The sequence below is a fragment of the Mus caroli genome, unplaced genomic scaffold (genome assembly GCF_978045245.1).
Source record: "Mus caroli unplaced genomic scaffold, Mus_caroli_1 scaffold_13, whole genome shotgun sequence".
Classification (NCBI taxonomy): domain Eukaryota; kingdom Metazoa; phylum Chordata; class Mammalia; order Rodentia; family Muridae; genus Mus; species Mus caroli.
Window position 1 is genome coordinate 48,520,888 of NW_028227268.1, and position 18,903 is coordinate 48,539,790.

The following is an 18,903-nucleotide window of genomic DNA, read 5'->3' on the forward strand; positions in this document are numbered from 1 at the left end:
GATAGAAACCCTAGGAAAGAAATCAGGAACCATAGATGTGAGCATCAGCAACAGAATACAAGAGATGGAAGAAAGAATCTCAGCTGCAGAAGATTCCATAGAGAACATGGGAACAACAATGAAAGAAAAATGCAAAATGCAAAAAGATCCTAACTCAAAACCTCCAGGAAATCCAGGACACAACGAGAAGACCAAACCTAAGGATAATAGGTATAGAAGAGAATGAAGATTTTTCAATTCCAAGGGCCAGTAAATATCTTCAACAAAATTATAGAAGAAAACTTCCCAAACCTAAAGAAAGAGATACTCATGGACATACAAGAAGCCTACAGAACTCCAAATAGACTGGACCAGGAAAGAAATTCCTCCTGACACATAATAATCAGAACAACAAACACACTAAATAAAGACAGAATATTAAAAGAAGTAAGGGAAAAAGGTCAAGTAACATAAAAAGGCAGGCCTACAGACTTCTCGCCAGAGTCGATGAAAGGCAGAAGATTCTGGACAGATGTTATACAGACACTAAGAGAACACAAATGCCAGCCCAGGCTACTACACCCAGAAAAACTCTCCATTACCATAGATGGAGAAACCAAAGTATTCCTGACAAAACCAAAATCACACAATATCTTTCCATGAATCCGGCCCTTCAAAGGATAATAAAGAGAAAACGCCAACACAAAGATGGAAACTGCACCCTAGAAAAAGCAAGAAAGTAATCCTTCAACAATCCTAAAAGAAGACAGCCACAAGAACAGAATGCCAACTTTAAAAACAAAAATGACAGGAAGCAACAATTACTTTTCTTTGACTTCTCTTAACATCAATGGACTCAATTCCCCAATAAAAAGACATAGACTAATAAATTGGCTACACAAACAGGACCCAACATTTTGCTGATTAGAGGAAACCATCTCAGGGACAAAGACAGACACTACTTCAGAGTAAAGGGCTGGAAAACAATTTTCCAAGCAAATGGTCCAAAGAAACAAGATGTAGTAGCCATTCTAATATTGAATAAAATTGACTTCCAACCCAAAGTTATCAAAAAAGACAAGAAGGGGCACTTCATTCTCATCAAAGGTAAAAATCTACCAAGATGAACTCTCAATTCTAAATATCTATGCTCCAAATACAAGGGCAGCCACATTCATTAAAGAAACTTTAGTAAAACTCAAAGCACACTTTGCACCTCACACAATAATAGTGGGAAACTTCAACACCCCACTCTCACCAATGTACAGATCTTGGAAACAGAAACTAAACAGAGACACAGTGAAACTAACAGAAGTTATGAAACAAATGGATTTAACTGAGATCTACAGAACATTTTATCCTAAAACAAAATGATATACATTCTTCTCAGCACCTCATGGTACCTTCTCCAAAACTGACCATATAATCGGTCACAAAACAGGTTTCAACAGATACAAAAATATTGAAATTATCCCATGCATCCTATCAGATCACCACGGACTAAGGCTGATCTTCAGTAACAGCATAAACAATAGAAAGCCAACATTCACATGGAAACGGAACAACAGTCTACTCAATGATACCTTGGTCAAGGAAGAAATAAAGAAAGAAATTAAAGACTTTTTAGAGTTTAATGAAAATGAAGCCACAACATACCCAAACTTATGGGACGCAATGAAAGCAGTCCTAAGAGGAAAACTCATTGCCCTGAGTGCCTCCAAAAAGAAACTAGAGAGAGCATACACTAGCAGCCTGATAGAACACCTAGAAGCTCTAGACTGAAAAGAATCAAATTCACTCAAGAGGAGTAGATTGCAGGAAATAATCAAACTTAGGTCTGAAATCAACCAAGTGGAAATAAAAGGAACTATTAAAAAAAATCAACCAAACCAGGAGCTAGTTCTTTGAGAAAATCAACAGGATAGATAATCTCTTGGCCAGACTAACTAGAAGGTACAAGGACAGTATCCTAACTAACAAAATCAGAAATGAAAAAGGAGATATAACATTAGAACCTGAAGAAATCCAAAACATCATCAGATCCTCCTACAAATGGCTATACTCAACAAAACTGGAAAACCAGGTTGAAATGACAACTTCCTAGACAGATATCAGGTACCAAAGTTAAATCAGGATCAGATTAAAGAATTTAACAGTCCCATTTCCCCTAAAGAAATAGAAGCAGTTATTAATAGTCTCCCAACCAAAAGAAGCCCAGGCCAAACAAATGGGTTTAGTGCAGAGTTCTATCAGAAGTTCAAAGAAGACCTAATTCCGACTCTCCTCAAACTATTCCACAAAATAGAAACAGAAGGTACTCTACCCAATTCATTCTATGAAGCCACAATTACTGTAATTCCTAAACCACACAAAGATTCAACAAAGAAAGATAACTTCAGACCAATTTTCCTTATGATTATCGATGCAAAAATACTCAATAAAATCCCCCCAAAAGAATCCAAGAACAAATCAAAATGATCATCCATCATGACCAAGTAGGCTTCATATCAGGGATTCAGGGATGGTTTAATATACAGAAATCCATCAACGTAATCCTCTATATAAAAAACTCAAAGACAAAAATCCCATGATCATCACGTTAGATGCTGAGAAAGCCTTTGACAAAATCCAACACCCATTCATGATAAAAGTCATGGAAAGATCAGCAATTCAAGGCCCATACCTAAACATAACAAAAGAATTATACAGCAAAGCAGTAACCAATATCAAACTTAATGGAGAGAAACTCAAATCAATCACAATAAAATAAGGGACTTTTCCCATACCTATTCAATATATTACTTGAAGTCCTAGCCAGAGCAATTCGACAACAAAAGGAGATCAAGGGGATAAAAATTGGAAAGGAAGAAGTCAAAATATCACTATTTGCAGATGATGTGATAGTATATATAAGTGACCCTAAAAATTACACCAGAGAACTCCTAAACCTGATAAACAGCTTCCGTGCAGTAGCTGAATATAGAATTAACTCAAACAAATCAGTGTCCTTTCTCTACACAAATGATAAACAGGATGAGAAAGAAATTACGGAAACAACACCCTTCACAATAGTCACAAAGAATATAAAATACTTTGGTGTGACTCTAAATAAGGAAGTGAGAAATCTGTATGGCAAGAACTTCAAGTCTTTGAAGAAAGAAATCAAACAAATCTCAGAAGATAGAAAGATCTTCCATGCTCATGGATTAGCAGGATCAAAATTGTCGAAATGGCTATCCTGCTGAAAGCAATCTACAGATTCAATGCAATCCCCATCAAAATTCCAACTCAATTCTTCACAGAGTTTGAAAAGGCAATTTGCAAATTCTTCTGGAATAACAAATACTTAGGATAGCAAAAACTGTTCTCAGCAATAAAAGAAACTCTGGTGAAATCACCATTCCTGACCTGAAGCTGTACTACAGATAAAAACTGCATGGTACTGGTACAATGACAGACACGTAGATCAGTGGAAAAGAATTGAAGACCCATAAATGAACCCACACACCTATGGTCACTTGATCTTTGTCAAGAAAGCTAAAACCATTCACTGGAAAAAAGACAGGATTTTCAATAAATGGTGCTGACACCACTATTGGTTATCATTTAGAAGAAGGTGAATTGATCCATTGTTATCTCCTTGTACAAAGATCAAGTCTAAGTGGATCAAAGAACTTCATATAAAAACAGAGACACTGAAATTTATCGAGGAGAAAGTGGGGAAAAGCCTCGAAGATATGGGCACGGGGGAAAAATTCCTGAACAGAACACCAATGGCTTGCGTTGTAAGATCAAGAATCAACAAATGGGGCCTCACAAAATTCCAAAGCTTCTGTAAGGCAAAAGATACTGTCAATAAGACAAAAAGGTCACCAACAGATTGGGAAAGGATATTTACAAATCCTAAATCATATAGGGGACTAAATCCAATATATAGAAAGAGCTCAAGAAGATGATCTCCAGAAATTCAAATCACCCCATTAAAAACGGGGCACAGAGCTAAACAAAGAATTCTCAACTGAGGAAAACCGATGGGCTGAGAAGCACTTGAAAAAATGTTCAACATCCTTAATCATTAGGGAAATGCAAACCAAAACAACCCTGAGATTCCACCTCACCTAAGCCAGATTGGCTAGGATCAAAAATTCAGGTTACAGCAGATGCTGGCGAGGATGTGGAGAAAGAGGAACAGTCTTCCATTGCTGGTGGGATTGCAATCTTGTACAACCACTCTGGAAATCATTCTGGAAGTTCCTCAGAAAACTGGACATAGTACTACCGTCGGATCCCTCAATACCTCTCCTGGGCATATATCCAGAAGATGTTCCAACTGGTAATATCGACACATGCTCCACTATGTTCATGGAAGCCTTATTTATAATATTCAGAAGCTGGAAAGAACCCATATGTCCTTCAAAAGAGGAATGGATGCAGAAAATGTGGTACATTTACACAATGGAGTACTACTCAGCTATTAAAAACAATGAATTAATAAAAGTTTTAGGCAAATGGATGTATATGGAGAATATCATCCTCAGTGAGGTAACCCAATCACAAAATAAGTCATTAGATATGCACTCACTGATAAGTGGATATTGGCTCAGAAACATAGAATACCCAAGATACAATTTGCAAAAAGAAGAAAGTCAAGAATAAGGAAGATCAACACATGGATACTTCATTCCTACTGGAATAGGGAACAAAATACCCATGGAAGGAGTTACAGAGACAAAGTTTGGAGCTAAGACAAAAGGATGGACCATCCAGAGACTGCCCCACCTGGGGGTCCATCTCATAATCACCCACAAATGCAGACACTATTGCATATGCTAGCAAGATTTTGCTGAAAGGATCTTGATATTGCTGTCTCTTGTGAAGCTATGCCAGTGCCTGGCAAATACAGAAGTGGATGCTCACAGTCATCTATAAGATGGAACACAGGGCCCCCAATGGAGGAACTAGAGAAAATACCCAAGGAGCTGAAGGGGTCTGCAACCCTATAGGTGGAATAATAATATGAACTAATCAGTACCCCCAGAGGTCGTGTCTCTAGCTGCATATGTAGCAGAAGATGGCCTAGTCGGATATCATTGAGAAAAGAGGGCCCTTGGTCTTGCAAACTTTATATGCCTCTCTACAGGGGAATGGCAGGGCCAAGAAGTGGGAGTGGGTGGATAGGGCAGTAGGGTTTGGGGAGGGTATAGGGAACTTTTGGGATAGCATTTGAAATATAAATGGAGAAAATATCTAATAAAACATTACAAAATAAAAAATGTGCTTCTTTGTGATAGTGATGCCCATTGCTCTGTTTTACTTCACTGATGGTGCTATGGTGAGTTACTAGGCAAATTATCTCTTGAAGCATGGCATGAACAGCAAGATGGTGATAGGCTGAAGCTCAGTGGTCTCGGAGTCAAATGGGATATGTTTTGCTGTAGTCTTAAATGCTGAGAAGTGATGGTGGAAGAAGCGGCCATTCCCTGCACTAATAGAATGAGAATCTTTCTAGATACATAGAGTAACAGAGCCAAAAACATTAGGCTGAGAGAGCCTTCCTTGTTCATTTTGCCAAGTACAGGTCAAGAGATGCTTAAAAAAATGTGAGGTCAAGAAAATTGTGAACAGTAGAGAATACAATCTGAGAGCATTTTCTATATCCTTGTAGGAAGCTCATTGTGTGTATCCTGAAGTGTGTCTGATGAGTTAAACATAATGAAGTAAGACCCTTGTTTACTCTGTCTTTGGACAGCATTAGTAGGCAGGAATCAAAAGACAGGAATGTGACTCTGGTGTTAGTGACAATCTTTGTTAGACCATTACCCAGTACATCCCCTAACCCTGCTGAATTCCCTCATCTGGCAGACCTTCTCCATGACTTTATAGGTGCCTATCAGGCTAGAGAAAAGGCAGATGTACCCTCAGGCACTCCAGCACTTTCAGCAAAATTCTTGATACCTTTTTCTTAGGAGAGATGACAGACAACAATAATGGCTTCAGGACTGTCAAAAACTAGTTATTGCCATAGCACAAAAGAATAGTACACCCAAAGCATCCATCTCTGACATATCAATTTTATCCCTCTGAAATATTTTAACATATTCTTGGCATCTTACCTATTTTTTTTGCATTCTTTCTCATCTGCTATTCTATCCCTGGAGCCCATGTCAACCTCTGTAATGCTTCTGCTATTTCTTTTCAACCCCTTGATCCTTGATTCCAATCTCTCCTATGTCCACATGGTTTATCTGCATTTCCCAACAAATCCTCTACCTACTGCCTTCATTTATGTCCTCTTTCCATCTCTGTCTTAGCCCATTCCTCCAGTCTACCCACCCAAATCATATATAATGGAGAAGCTAACTCATATATTAAGATCAGATGAGAGTGTTAGATGGATTTATGGATTAGAGACATATCAATGAGATAGTAGCACTTTCAAGAATAGATTAATTCTAAAAAATGTCTAAGGAGGAAGATGCACTTAAGTAATGACTAGATTGGTGGCCAGTTAACAGAAAATGGGATTGAGAACATTTTAGAATAGAGCCACACTTTTTCACTGACATGATAAGTCATCACAGTGTGATCTGCATTGAAACTTAGATTTACATCTTTGGGATTTAGAGGTGAAGAGTGAGAATTTACAGAGAAATTTAATATTGTGTGGCACTTAAAGTTTTTCAATGTTTAGATTGTAAATTTTTATCTTTCAAAAATTGAGAAATGTGAGGAAGATAATTGAGGGAAGCTCTCTTCCATCATAATGTCTCTATCATGTGAGTGGAGTTTTGACATGTACAGTCAGGTCTGTGAGCTGCATGCAGATACCAGTTACTAGGGAATATGAAACCAGAGTGCAAAATTTCTCTCATTTCCTCTGAATCATAATAGAGTTGCATAAGAGGAATGAGCCATTTCTCCTCACGTTAGGTTGCATACATAGACCAAAGGTATTGAAACTTGAGGAAGAAATAAGACTCCCAAAGGGAACATTTTCTGAGATACTCTGGGAACTCCAGCTAAAGGGAAAATACACTAAGTAAAGGTAGAACCTTCAAAGGGCAAACCTAGGAGGACCCATGTATACACCATCATGTAGACATGGGTATGATTTTTGGGCAACAATAATTATCATCCCTTAAATTAAGTACTAATGAAAGAGTTCTGAAAAATTGTTCTAGCATTTGAAACTAGAGGAGACCCCTATTCTCAGCTGTTATTTTAAATTAAAAATGTGGAAGGGACCTTGAGACTTCTTCAAGTTACTGGTCGCCTGCCTGTGAGTACCCTCCAGAGGGCAGCCTGCACATCAGGGTTCCTGAGACTGTAGATGAGTGGGTTCAGCATAGGGTTGATGACAGTGTTGAAAATACCAATAGCTTTGTCCTTATCTGAAAATTTGGTGGAACCCAGTCTCATGTAGTTAAACATGCCTGTACCATAGAACATGGCAACCACAGTGAGGTGAGAGCTGCATGTGGAGAAAGCTTTCTTTCTGCCTTCAGCAGAGTGGATTCGCAGAACTGCAGCTGCCACATGGATATAAGAGATAAAAATGAGTGCCATGGGGGTTCCTGCCATTATGAAACCCACTCCAAAGAGCAGCAGCTCATTGAGCTGGGTACTAGAGCAGGAGAGCTGGAAGAGCTGAGGCAGGTCACAGTAGAAGTGATTGATCACATTTGGGCCACAGAAGTGAAGTGTGGATATGGCTACTGTGTGTGTCAGTGCATTGCTGAAGGCACAAGCCCAGGATGTAGCCACCAAGATCCTCTGGACAGTGTGGTTCATTCGGGTGCTGTAAGTGAGGGGCTGGCAGATGGCCAGGAAGCGGTCATAAGCCATGGCTGTCAACAGGAAACAGTCAACCCCAGCCAGCAGATGGAAGAAGAAGAGCTGTGTGAGGCAGTCTCCATATGGAATTGTATGCTTTTGGACCAAGAGCCTACCCAACATGGAGGGAATAGTGACACTGATGCACCCCACATCCATCACTGACAGATTCCCCAGGAAGAAGTACATGGGGGTGTGCAGTTTGGGTTCCACCAAGACAGCTGCCAGGATGCTCAGGTTACCTCCAACTGTTGTCATGTAAGCCAAGAGGAAGAGTATGAAGACAAGTGGCCACAGCTCTGGTGTCTCCACCAAACCCAGCAGAATGAATTCAGTAACACTGGTTCCATTGACTCTAGGCTTTGTCTGCATGAGTTCCTTTAAAGAAGCATGCAAGGAGGAAAAACCAGAGGACCTCTCAGTGAATTGAAGAAATTTAAATCATAGCTATTTGTGTGAACTTTCCCTTTCCTCTATACAAATGATATAATTATATAGTAATCTTAAAAATAAAACAAATAATTAAAAACTATGCAGTGTTGTTGTTGTGGTATAACAGTTAAAGGAACTGGGAGTGCTTGACTATCAATATGTTTGTAACGTGTAGCAGGTCAATTTGTCTAATAGACACAATTCACTGATAAAAAAAACCTTCTTATTTCTAAAGAAAAATACACCAATTTTGGCTACCTTGGCATAGTAATATTTGCTAGAGTACAACAGCATGGCAACATTATTGTAACCTACATTAGTGGTCTCATGATATCAGTGCACTACCACACAAATAAATGAATGGCTGAACTTATTGACAAATACAAATTCTAAATAAAAATAGAAATAAACAACAAAACCCAAACCCTCAAATCCAAAGCTATGCATTGGTGGTTAGCAAGAATTATCAAAAGATAATTTATATGGGACCACTATGAATTTGGAAAAGCTAGACTTTGAAGGGCTTGAAGCGAGTGTGGCACAATTGAATGAAAAACACACCTTTCCTTGCAGTTGTGATGACTCTAGGTAAAGCATGAAGCTCTAGAGACCCACATGATCTCAAACACTTTTCAATATAAACTGAACAATTCATATTTACAATAATAACAATTTTCCTCTTAAAAGTCTACCATGGCACAGAATGATAGCTATTACCTTAATCTCAACCAACAACAGAATAGGCATGTGTAAAGTCACCTACTAGCACCATCCAAGATGTCTGTAATTCATGGGATCTTGAGAGTACCATCACTGGTAAGGACCATTGCTGCTGCTGAACCTGATCTTGACCTCACTTGAGGAAGACTTACCATCTGCTTCAAGTCTCTACATTGCTATTAACACACTGATCAACATATCTATAAGACCAAGAAAGTCAGAGAAGCAGATGAAGTCCCATCTGGTGACTTAAGGTTAGAGAAAAGCTCATGAATACTCACCTGGTGATCCACAGGAATCAGTGTGATTTCATAGAAGTGATGTGAGAAAACAAGGAACATACAAATTCATTCAGTTTTATGGATGACAACAATGTGCTATGTGTATATATAGAGGTCAGCAAGACAAAGAGAGGCTGAGGCATCTGTCTTGTGAATTTTCCATCATACTGGTCCCCTCTTGGGACCTCAAAATTAGTCACAAGGAATGATGGATGGGTTGGGAACTGACAAGGTCATTTCAAAGATAAAAGTCTCAATAAACCATCATTTTGAGGCAAGTAGATCTTCACATCACAGTAGGGATCCACAATTTTTCCTCTGTCTTTGTTCCTACCTTCACATTATCTACAGGCACATAGAGGAGATAGGACACAAGCTCAGTTTAACAGACAGGGGCATAAGGGATGTCTGCTGTTACAAAGTCTGAACAGTCTGCTGAGCTAGGTCTGAACAGGGTCTTGAGCCTGAGAATATAGCTACTTTACATGCCTGCTATAAACAGGATTTGAGGACCCAGCCAGACTGACCTCTAAGCTTGTGGTTGAGGAGAGAAGTTGTGTTGGGCCTGGGAATGAAGGAGAAACTCAAGAAAGAAAGCAAGTCAGAGAGGCCCATTGTAACCATAGCAAATCCTCAGAGATAAAAATGTGTTCCCACCTAGAACCTTGTTAGGGAATACCAGAGGGACTGTGCCTTGAGATTTGTATTATGATCCTAGGAGAGGCCATGGAATCACTGTGTTTGGCAAAACAGGAAGTTGAGGGGGGCAAAATTGCTCCCTATTGAGGGTTTTAGGCCATGCCCCTTGAGGTTGGTAGCTTTAGCAATAGAAATGAGGAAAGAAAGAACTGAAACAGCTGTGCAATACAACCTTAATACTCTTCAGCTTGTCAGTCTCCTGATTATCTATTCAAACCCCAGAGGTAATGCACTGACTGTGAGATGGAGAGACTTGTTTTCCTTTCTTAGCAACTGCTTATCCCCATTGGGCCTCAGCTTTTCATTATTATTATTATTATTATTAATCTGTGAATGTGCATGATATCCTTTTTTAGGTTTTCCATGAAAATTCCATTCAGCAATACCCACAGATTTCCTTGTAGGGAATGACTAGTACCATTAGTAACAGTAACAGTGAATAGCTTTTTATCACATTTATTGTACTCATTTACCAAGAACTTTACGTTGGGTTGATCAAATTCCAATCAGTCCTTCCAATGACTCTCTTGTACCTATATTTCTCATGTTTTACAGATTAATGAATTTAATTTCAGAGTGATTCAGTAATTCTCTTATAGCCACACAGTAACCAGAGTACTAGAATTTAAATATACATTCGTAACATTCTAAGGGACATCTGAATCTCAACATCTATTCTACAGGCTCCCACTCCATTTTCTTCTATTAGACCCATCTACCACATAGTGGACATCTAGATCTGTACAGCCCTGTATTTTTTTTTGTTTATGTCATTTCATATTTATTTTTGTAGACTTTCATACATGAGTCCTGTATTTACACTATTCTCACTGCCATTTCCCCTTCTTTAAACTCCAATTGTGTCCTCCCATATTTTCAGAAATTCATGACCTCTTCTTCAAATATCATTATATGAATATTTAAATACAACTTACAGAGCCAATTTAGTGTTACTTATGTATATATGTGTTTAGACCTGACCACCTGGGATTGGATAAGCAATTAGTTCTCATTCCTAGAAGACACTGCCTCACAACAAACATCCTGGTCCTCTATGTCTTACGGTCTTTCTAATTCTCTTTTTTGATGCTTCACTATCTTTAAATATAGGCGATGTATTGTAGAAGTAACAACAGATATTGTCACCCTAAAGTCATTTTTTTTCTGCAGTTTGACTAATTGTGGATTTCTGTGATATATAAGTTATATTTCTGTGATGACCTCTGTCTGCTGCAGAGGGAAGCTTCTTTGATGAGGGGCGAAAGCTAAACTTATTTGTGGATACAATGCTAAGAATTTTAAATGCTGCTGTGAATTCCACTGGTTTAGAAATTGGGCAATAGTAGGCTCTCCTCTAGAGTTCATGACCTTACCAACCTTGTTACTTAGTACTAGGCATAAATTCCCTCAGTGGTCAAGAAGAAGGAAGACCAAAGTGTGGGTGTTTTGGTCCTTCTTAGAAAGGGGAACAAATACTCATGGAAGCAAGTACAGATACAAAGTGTGGATCAGAGACTGAAGGAAAGGCCATCCAGAGGCTGCCCCACCTGGGGATCCATCCTATATACTACAGTCACTAAACCCAGACACTATTGTGGATGCCAAGAAGTGCTTCCTGAAAGGAGACTGATATAGCTGTCTCCTGAGAGGCTCTGCCAGAACTTGACAAATACAGAGGCAGATGCTCCCAGACACCTATTAGACTGAGCTCAGGGTCTCCAATGGAGGAGTTAAAGAAAGGACTGAAGGAGCTGAAGGGGTTTGCAACCCCACAGGAAGAACAAAAATATCAACAAACCAGACCCTGCAGAGCTCCCAGGGACTAAACCACTAACCAAGGAGTACACATGTGTGGGGCATTGGGCTATAGACAGTCTGGTATCCAGTTGAGCTGAGGTCTGAACCCTGGAGTGGTGATAATTCACCTACATGGGATGGTAGGCATTACTTCATGTTTCCTGGAACTCAAGGCTTCTGTCAATGTTACCGCCTCCACAGCCCCCACAGCAGAAGCTGGTTGTCACGTAGACAATGTCCCAAGCTTCTGACCTTCAGGCTAGACTCCTCCCAGTTACCTGGGAGGAGCAACAATAAAGATAACAGACCACCATAAGAGGGGCTGCTTGGCCCCACCTCACTCTCTAACCTCTCTCATACTCTCCTCTTGCTCTCTTGCTCTCTCTCCCTCTTGCTCTCTCCCTCTTACTCTAGCCTTTCTTCCCTTCTCTCCTCTTGGCCATGGCTGGTCTCTTTCTCTCTCTCTTTTACCTTCTCTCTTTCTCCCTGCCTTTCTATAATAAAGCTCTAAAACCATAGGCTGTCTCTGTTCATCAAGACCTGCTGTGCATGGATGGTGGGATAGGCTTTCCTCTAATAGGCTGTTTCTAATCTCCTGTTGGAAGGGGCTGCCCCTTGTCCACCCCTTGTCGAGTGGGGTCAGTGTCTTAGATGTCCACCTGGGGCCAAGTGGAAAGCATCTGGCAGCCTTCCCACATCTGCCTGCCCAGAGCATAGAAGGAATTCTGGCCAGACGCGGGCTCTCTTCCTGTCCCTTTTCCCTTACCCCTCTTAGTTCCCAACACCCATGGTGGGACCCATGGCCCCATCTGCATATGTAGCAGAAGATGGTCTTGCCAGGTATCAATGTGAGTTGAGGCCCCTGGTCTTGTGAAGGCTAGATGCCTCAGTGCAAGGGAATTCGAAGGTGGGGAGGCAGGAGTGGGCTGGTAGGGGGAGGGTGAATGGGGTTTTAGGGGGTGGGGAGACCGGGAAAGGGAATAACATTTGAAATGTAAATAAAGAAAAATCCAATACAAAAGAGAAAAAAAATTCCCTCAGTGGGTCTTAAGAACAATTATACAGTTGTTGGTTTCCTCCAAGATGTCACTATTGCACTCTTGGGTGTGTCTTGCCATTCTTACTATTGTTCAGGTTTATTGGCTTTATATCTGGGTAGTAACACTGATTGCCTTCTTTCTTGCAAAGCACCTTTGGATACTATTAGTAGTTTTGATATTTGAGATGATCTCCGTATCACTTGCAGAACTTCCCCTCACCCCTGTTCTTTCCTGCAGCTAAGACAGGGATCCCCACCCCTCCCTAGTCATTCAGAGAGAACCAATCTGGCTCCAGAATATTGCTATATCCGTCTCCATAGAGGTACTCCCTAATGACACCCCTCCCCTTGGGATCAAAAGATGCTGGCTTAAGAATAGACAAATGGCAACCTCCCTTGGCCTCCATGTCACCGAGCCTGTCACTCTCACTGATGGATGGCTAAGCACTTCCCAGGGCAGCTGGTACCTGTCCTTGGGAAGAGCAAATACCAAACATCCTTGATGAGATAAAGGTCCTTTGTTTGGGCCATGAGAGGAGGGTAGTCAAGCACCTACAGACAGCTGTGGCTAATTGTAAAAACACACTAGTTCCTGATAGACCCATAAAGTTACTTCCCAGGTCAGAAGAGTTCTATCTCCTAGTTGCGAGATTCTGCTCCACAGCTTGAACAAACGATGTTGATGTCATGTTTGAAAGATGATTTTCCTTGTCACCTCCCCCTGTCACCCTAAAATCCAAAAGAATTCCTGATTATGCTTGTATAAATAGTGCCAAAATCTCTAGGTGCAGGGTTGCACTCCTGTCCTGTGCAGTGGGAAGGTTTGTGATCCGAGTCTGACTCAAATTAATAAAGACTCTTGTTTCTCTACATCCGGTCTGAGGTTCTTAGAGTTCTCCTAGGGATCCCATGGTGACCCCGGACACAACAGAACAATGTTCCAGAATTAAGCTCAAGACATCCACATCCCAGTAATAGCAACCTGTGATTTATCTCTGTGGCAGATATGGAACTTTCAGTTATCTCTCGACCACCATATCTTCTTACATGGCACTATTTTTCCTGTCATGAAGATAATGGAATGAACCTCTGATTAAACAGCCCCAATGAAACATATTCCTTTAAGAGATTTACTATGGTCTGTGGGACTGGTTACCAGAGCTTGTCCACAGAGATCTCTGGCCAGGCCTGGTGTGAGGATTGCTGTGAAGGGAAGCAAGTACAGGCAGGGAGACCAAGTCTCTGCCATGCCTTCCAGGTCACTCGGGCATATAATCTTCGCAAGATCAAGGGCTTCTCCTCCCATTGATAGCTGACTAGACCATCCTCTGCTACATATGCAACTAGAGACACAAGCTCTGGGGGCAGAGTACTGGTTAGTTCATATTGTTGTTCCTCCTATAGGGTTGCAGAACCCTTTAGCTTGAGTTTTAAGGTTGGTGAGCATAGTGCCTTCATGACTGGTAGATTCCATTCTGCAGCTCCAGTATCAGCAACCTCCATATGTGGAGACATCCTGGAGATACTCACCCGTGTTTCAGTAAGGAAAGCAGAGAAAAGGGCTGGGTGTAGTGGAGATGGAATCTGGGTGTAGGGGAATCTCAATCAGGGTTTGTCATCCTTCAAGTGGACAGTCTGGGTCCCTATAACTTTGTTGTGACCATTGTAGGTTTCCCTAGCATAGAATCTCCAATGGTAGGTGTTGGGAAGGTTAAAGGGGAAGCTGGGCAGCAGCATAGGTAGCATGAGAATGACAAAAACAGCCAAGAGAATAGAGGAGATGAGGGCTTGTGGAGGAGGGCATATGGCCTGGGCAGCAGTCACCAGGTCATGGATGTCCTTCCAGTAGATCTTGTCCTTCTGGGTGTGGTGTTTCCTTTGCCTCCTCCTCTTGATCTGTCAGTGAAATATGGGACATCTTCTTGGTTGGTGGGGTAGTGTCAGACATTTCTGGCAGGAACCCAGAAAGGCTTAGGCTGGTCCTGTGGAAAGACACAACTCCTTCCGGTTGTAAGGAGGGGGTTTGGTCCCTTCCAAATTCTGCCCCAAAGATCTCACCATCATACTAGGATGGGAGGGCTAATTTTGTTATGAGCCAATGGAGGGAGATAGGAGGATGTTTGGAGTTTTTTGTAGATGTTAAATATGTTTAGGGTAATCAGAGCCATACATTAGGGGGGTAGGTGGTTGATTGCCTTTTGTTTTAGGAGTTGGGCTTTTAGGGTTTGATGTGTTCTTTCTATCATTCCTTGTCCCTGGGGGTTGTGGGGAATTCCTAGATGATGGGCAATCTCCCAGTGTGTGCAGAAGGTTTTGAATTGAGAGCTAGTGAAGGTCAGGCCATTATCAGTTTTTATCTGTTGAGGAATACCCATGATGACCAAGGTGGAGAGCATATGATGAATCAGCCTTTTTGAGTTTTCACCTGTTTGGGCTGTATCCCATATAAAATACAAGTACATATCTATGGTGACAAAAACATATTTCTGTCTACCAATTTGGGGAATACAGGTGACATCAATTTGCCATAAGGCATTGGACTTAAGTCCTTGGGGGTTGGTACCGAACATCTGTAAAGCTGGGGTGGTAATGAGGGATGCACAAGAGGAGCATTTCTTTATTTTCCCCAGGAGAGCAAATTGACAGCATATACACTGTCTGAAAAAGGTTTAAGGGGGCTCTTGACTTCTTTTAGAGCTAGATAGGTGGCATATAATTCTTTATATTGGGGGGAGTGACTGGGTAGCTCTTTGAATTAGAGGATAGGGGGTTCATACTCAGGGAAGTAGTATATTACTGCTGCAGCTCCCCCCTTTCCCCATCAGTAAATATTGAGGGGGCTCCTGCTATGGGCCCTTTTGAAAATAGTTTCGGGGGCAGCCATCACAACAGAGGGAGGGCAGAGGCCCATTTTTCATCAGGATAATGGTTGTCAATTTGTCCTGGGACTCCTATTAAGATTATAGTTAAGCAGGAGTGATTATTGATTAGCCAAGAATGTCAGGTTCTTTCTCTAGGGTTTTCAGGGCTCTATTCCTGCCATTTTTATCATGCTATCAAGTGCATCTACCTCATTTAAAATTCAGGGTGCACCACCCATCGGGGTGTGGAGCCATTCCAGCACCTCTTGAGGTTGGAAAAGGGCTCCTACAAGTGTAGGGGAGGAGTTAAAGATGAGGATCTATATAGGTTTTGTTGGGTCATACCTAGCAAGAGCCATATTTTTTAGGGCTGCATTAATAGAATTTAGAGCTTAGACTGCCTCTGGGGACATTGTTCTCAGGGAGGATAGACTTTTGTCTCCTTTCAGGAGGTTAAAGAGGGGTTGAAGGGTGCTTGTAGGAATGAGGAGCCAGGGCTGAAGCCAATTGAGGTTACCCAGAAAGCTCTGGAGGGAGGCAAGAGTTAATTTTTGAGGGAAGGATAGGGTGGGTTTGAGGGGATGTACTGAGTTAAGGGAAGTCTCTGTTCTTAAAAATGCAATGGGCAGAATATGTTGGATTTTGTGAAGAGCTATTTTGAATCTTAGGGGAGATAGGGAGGGTATTGGCTGTTCCTTAAGTTGGGAGGGGGAGGTGAAAGATTCTCTCCAAACTAAAATATCATCCATAGAATGATAGATATTTAGTCATTTGTCTAAATAGGGTTTCATTGCAGTGGCTACAGCCTCCTGACAAATGGTTGGAGTGTTAGCCATTCCCCGTGGGAGAACAATCCATTCACATCGTGAGGATGGGCCAGAGTTGTTAATGGGGGTTACTGAGAATGCATAGCATTTGCAGTCTTGGGTGGAGGGGGATGGGAAAAAAGCAGTCTCTTATGTCTATTGCTAACAGGGGAACATTGGCAGGGATAGCTGAGATGTAGGGTAGCCCTCTTTGTGGGTAGCCCCAGACTCACATTGTTTTGTTAATTGCCCTCAGATCTTGTAATAATCTCCATTCCCCTGAGAAAGTTTTTATGCAAACACAGGGGTATTCCATGGACTATGAGAGGGGAAGAGGTGTTGCAACAACATCTGTGTGAGGGTTCTGAGCTTCTCCCTTGATAGAGGCCACTGTGGGACCCAGATGGCTTCATCAGAAAGTCAACCAAGACAGGGAGTACTAATTCTGAGTACCCTAGAATTGGGGGTGATTTGGAGGAGGGTTTTTAGGCTCTCCTTGGGTATTATCTTTATAGGTAGTGTCTTCTATTGTAATGTGGCCTCTTTCTGATTGGGTGGTAAGAACCATCTCTAAGGCTTGTAAAATATTTCTTCCTAGAAGATTGGTGGCTACTTGAGCCACTAGGGGGCATATAAGGCCACTAGCCCCATCCAGGTCTTCCCATTTGTAAGCCTGTTTAGTGATGAATATGTGAGAGGTACCCCATATACCTATGAGCTGGGGCCCAAAGATCAGTTGCCAATCATGTGGGATCTTTTGCTGCCTTAAAATAGTTCTATCTGCTCCAGTATCAATAAGGCACTTGAATGCTTTATTGTGTATCTTAACGATTAATTTTGGATGGGAACCTTCTGAGACGCTGGATACCCATAAGGCTTCTATAGGAGTAGTTGTCCCTCTTACTGTCAGGGCTGAGGGATGCCCCATCTGACGTTTAAAGGCTCCAATGGCTTACCATCCATCCTTATCATATACACCGGTACAGTATCTCCTTCAATGGAAACCCTCTCTGCAACAGGGGCATATTTTCTTACTTCAATTAGAATCTGCTCAGGGGTGGGTAGGTGGGGAGGGCATCAATGCCTGACACTATTATTGATGCTATTATGTGTTTACAGATGGGGGACCTGACATGGCTGACCTTTGAGAGGCTTCACCAGCAGCTGAGTGAGATAGATGCTTATACTTATACCCAACCACTGGATTGAAGTTGGGAACCCCTATGGAGTAATTAGGGGAAGGATTGAAGGAGATGAAGGGGAGGGCAACACAATAAGAAGACTAGCAATTTCAACAAACCTGGACCCTTGGGAGTTCTCAGAGACTAAGCCACCAACCAGGCAGGATTCATCAGATGGTCCAAGGCCTCTAGCACATATAGCAGAGAATTGCCGGGTCTGGCCTCTGTGAAAGAAGACACACTTAATCCTTCACAGATTTGAAGCCTCAGGGAAGGGGAATACCCAGGGAAATAAGGGGAGCATCCTCTCAGAAGCAAGGGGAGGGAGGAGGGGTAATGGAGTGAAGAGCTGTGAGTGACCTGGGAGGGGTAGTAACAGCTAGAATGCAAACAAATAAAACAATTAATTAAAAAAAATAACACTGAGAATTTAAGTGTTGCAAAGCAATGAACCCTGGCATTTACATAATGAGCCCAAATGTAAGTAAGCCCTAATTCACATAACCTCAGCTCAGCAAATGTGCCTCCTATATACATACAAGAAACATAAAGGGATGCAGCTGTCATATAGGAGACATGGAAAGAAGGAATAGTAAATAAGAGAATCTTGTTCACTACTTTTTTTTTAAATTTATTTTTTATTAGGTATTTTCCTCGTTTATATTTTCAATGCTATCCCAAAAGTCCCCCATACCCACCCCCAATCCCCTACCCACCCACTCCCCCTTTTTGGCCCTGGGGTTCCCCTGTACTGGGGCATATAAAGTTGGCAAGTCCAATGGGCCTCTTTTTGCAGTGATGGCCGACTAGGCCATCTTTTGATACATATGCAGCTAGAGACAAGAGCTCTGGGGTACTGGTTAGTTCATATTGTTGTTCCACCTAAAGGGATGCAGTTCCCTTTAGCTCCTTGGGTAATTTCTCTAGCTCCTCCATTGGGGGCCATGTGATCCATCCAATAGCTGACTGTGATCATCCACTTCTGTGTTTGCTAGGCCCCAGCATAGTCTCACAAGAGACAGCTATATCTGGGTCCTTTCAGCAAAATCTTGCTAGTGTATGCAATGGTGTCAGCGTTTGGAAGCTGATTATGGGATGGATCCCTGCATATGGCAATCACTAGATGGTCCATCCTTTCGTCACTGCTCCAAATTTTGTCTCTGTAACTCCTTCCATGGGTGTTTTGTTTCCATTTTTAAGAAGGGGCAAAGTGTCCATACTTTGGTCTTCGTTCTTCTTGAATTTCATGCCTTTAGCAAATTGTATCTTATATCT

At 41.6% G+C, this 18,903-nt stretch overlaps 1 protein-coding gene across 1 annotated transcript; it reads right to left on the reverse strand.

The window, feature by feature from the left end:
* Positions 1-7,236: 7,236 nt before the first annotated feature.
* LOC110306080 (olfactory receptor 3A1-like) lies at positions 7,237-8,184 on the reverse strand. Its single transcript, XM_021178268.2, has one exon. It carries the CDS (start codon positions 8,182-8,184, stop codon positions 7,237-7,239), a length of 948 nt encoding a protein of 315 aa, XP_021033927.1.
* Positions 8,185-18,903: the final 10,719 nt, after the last annotated feature.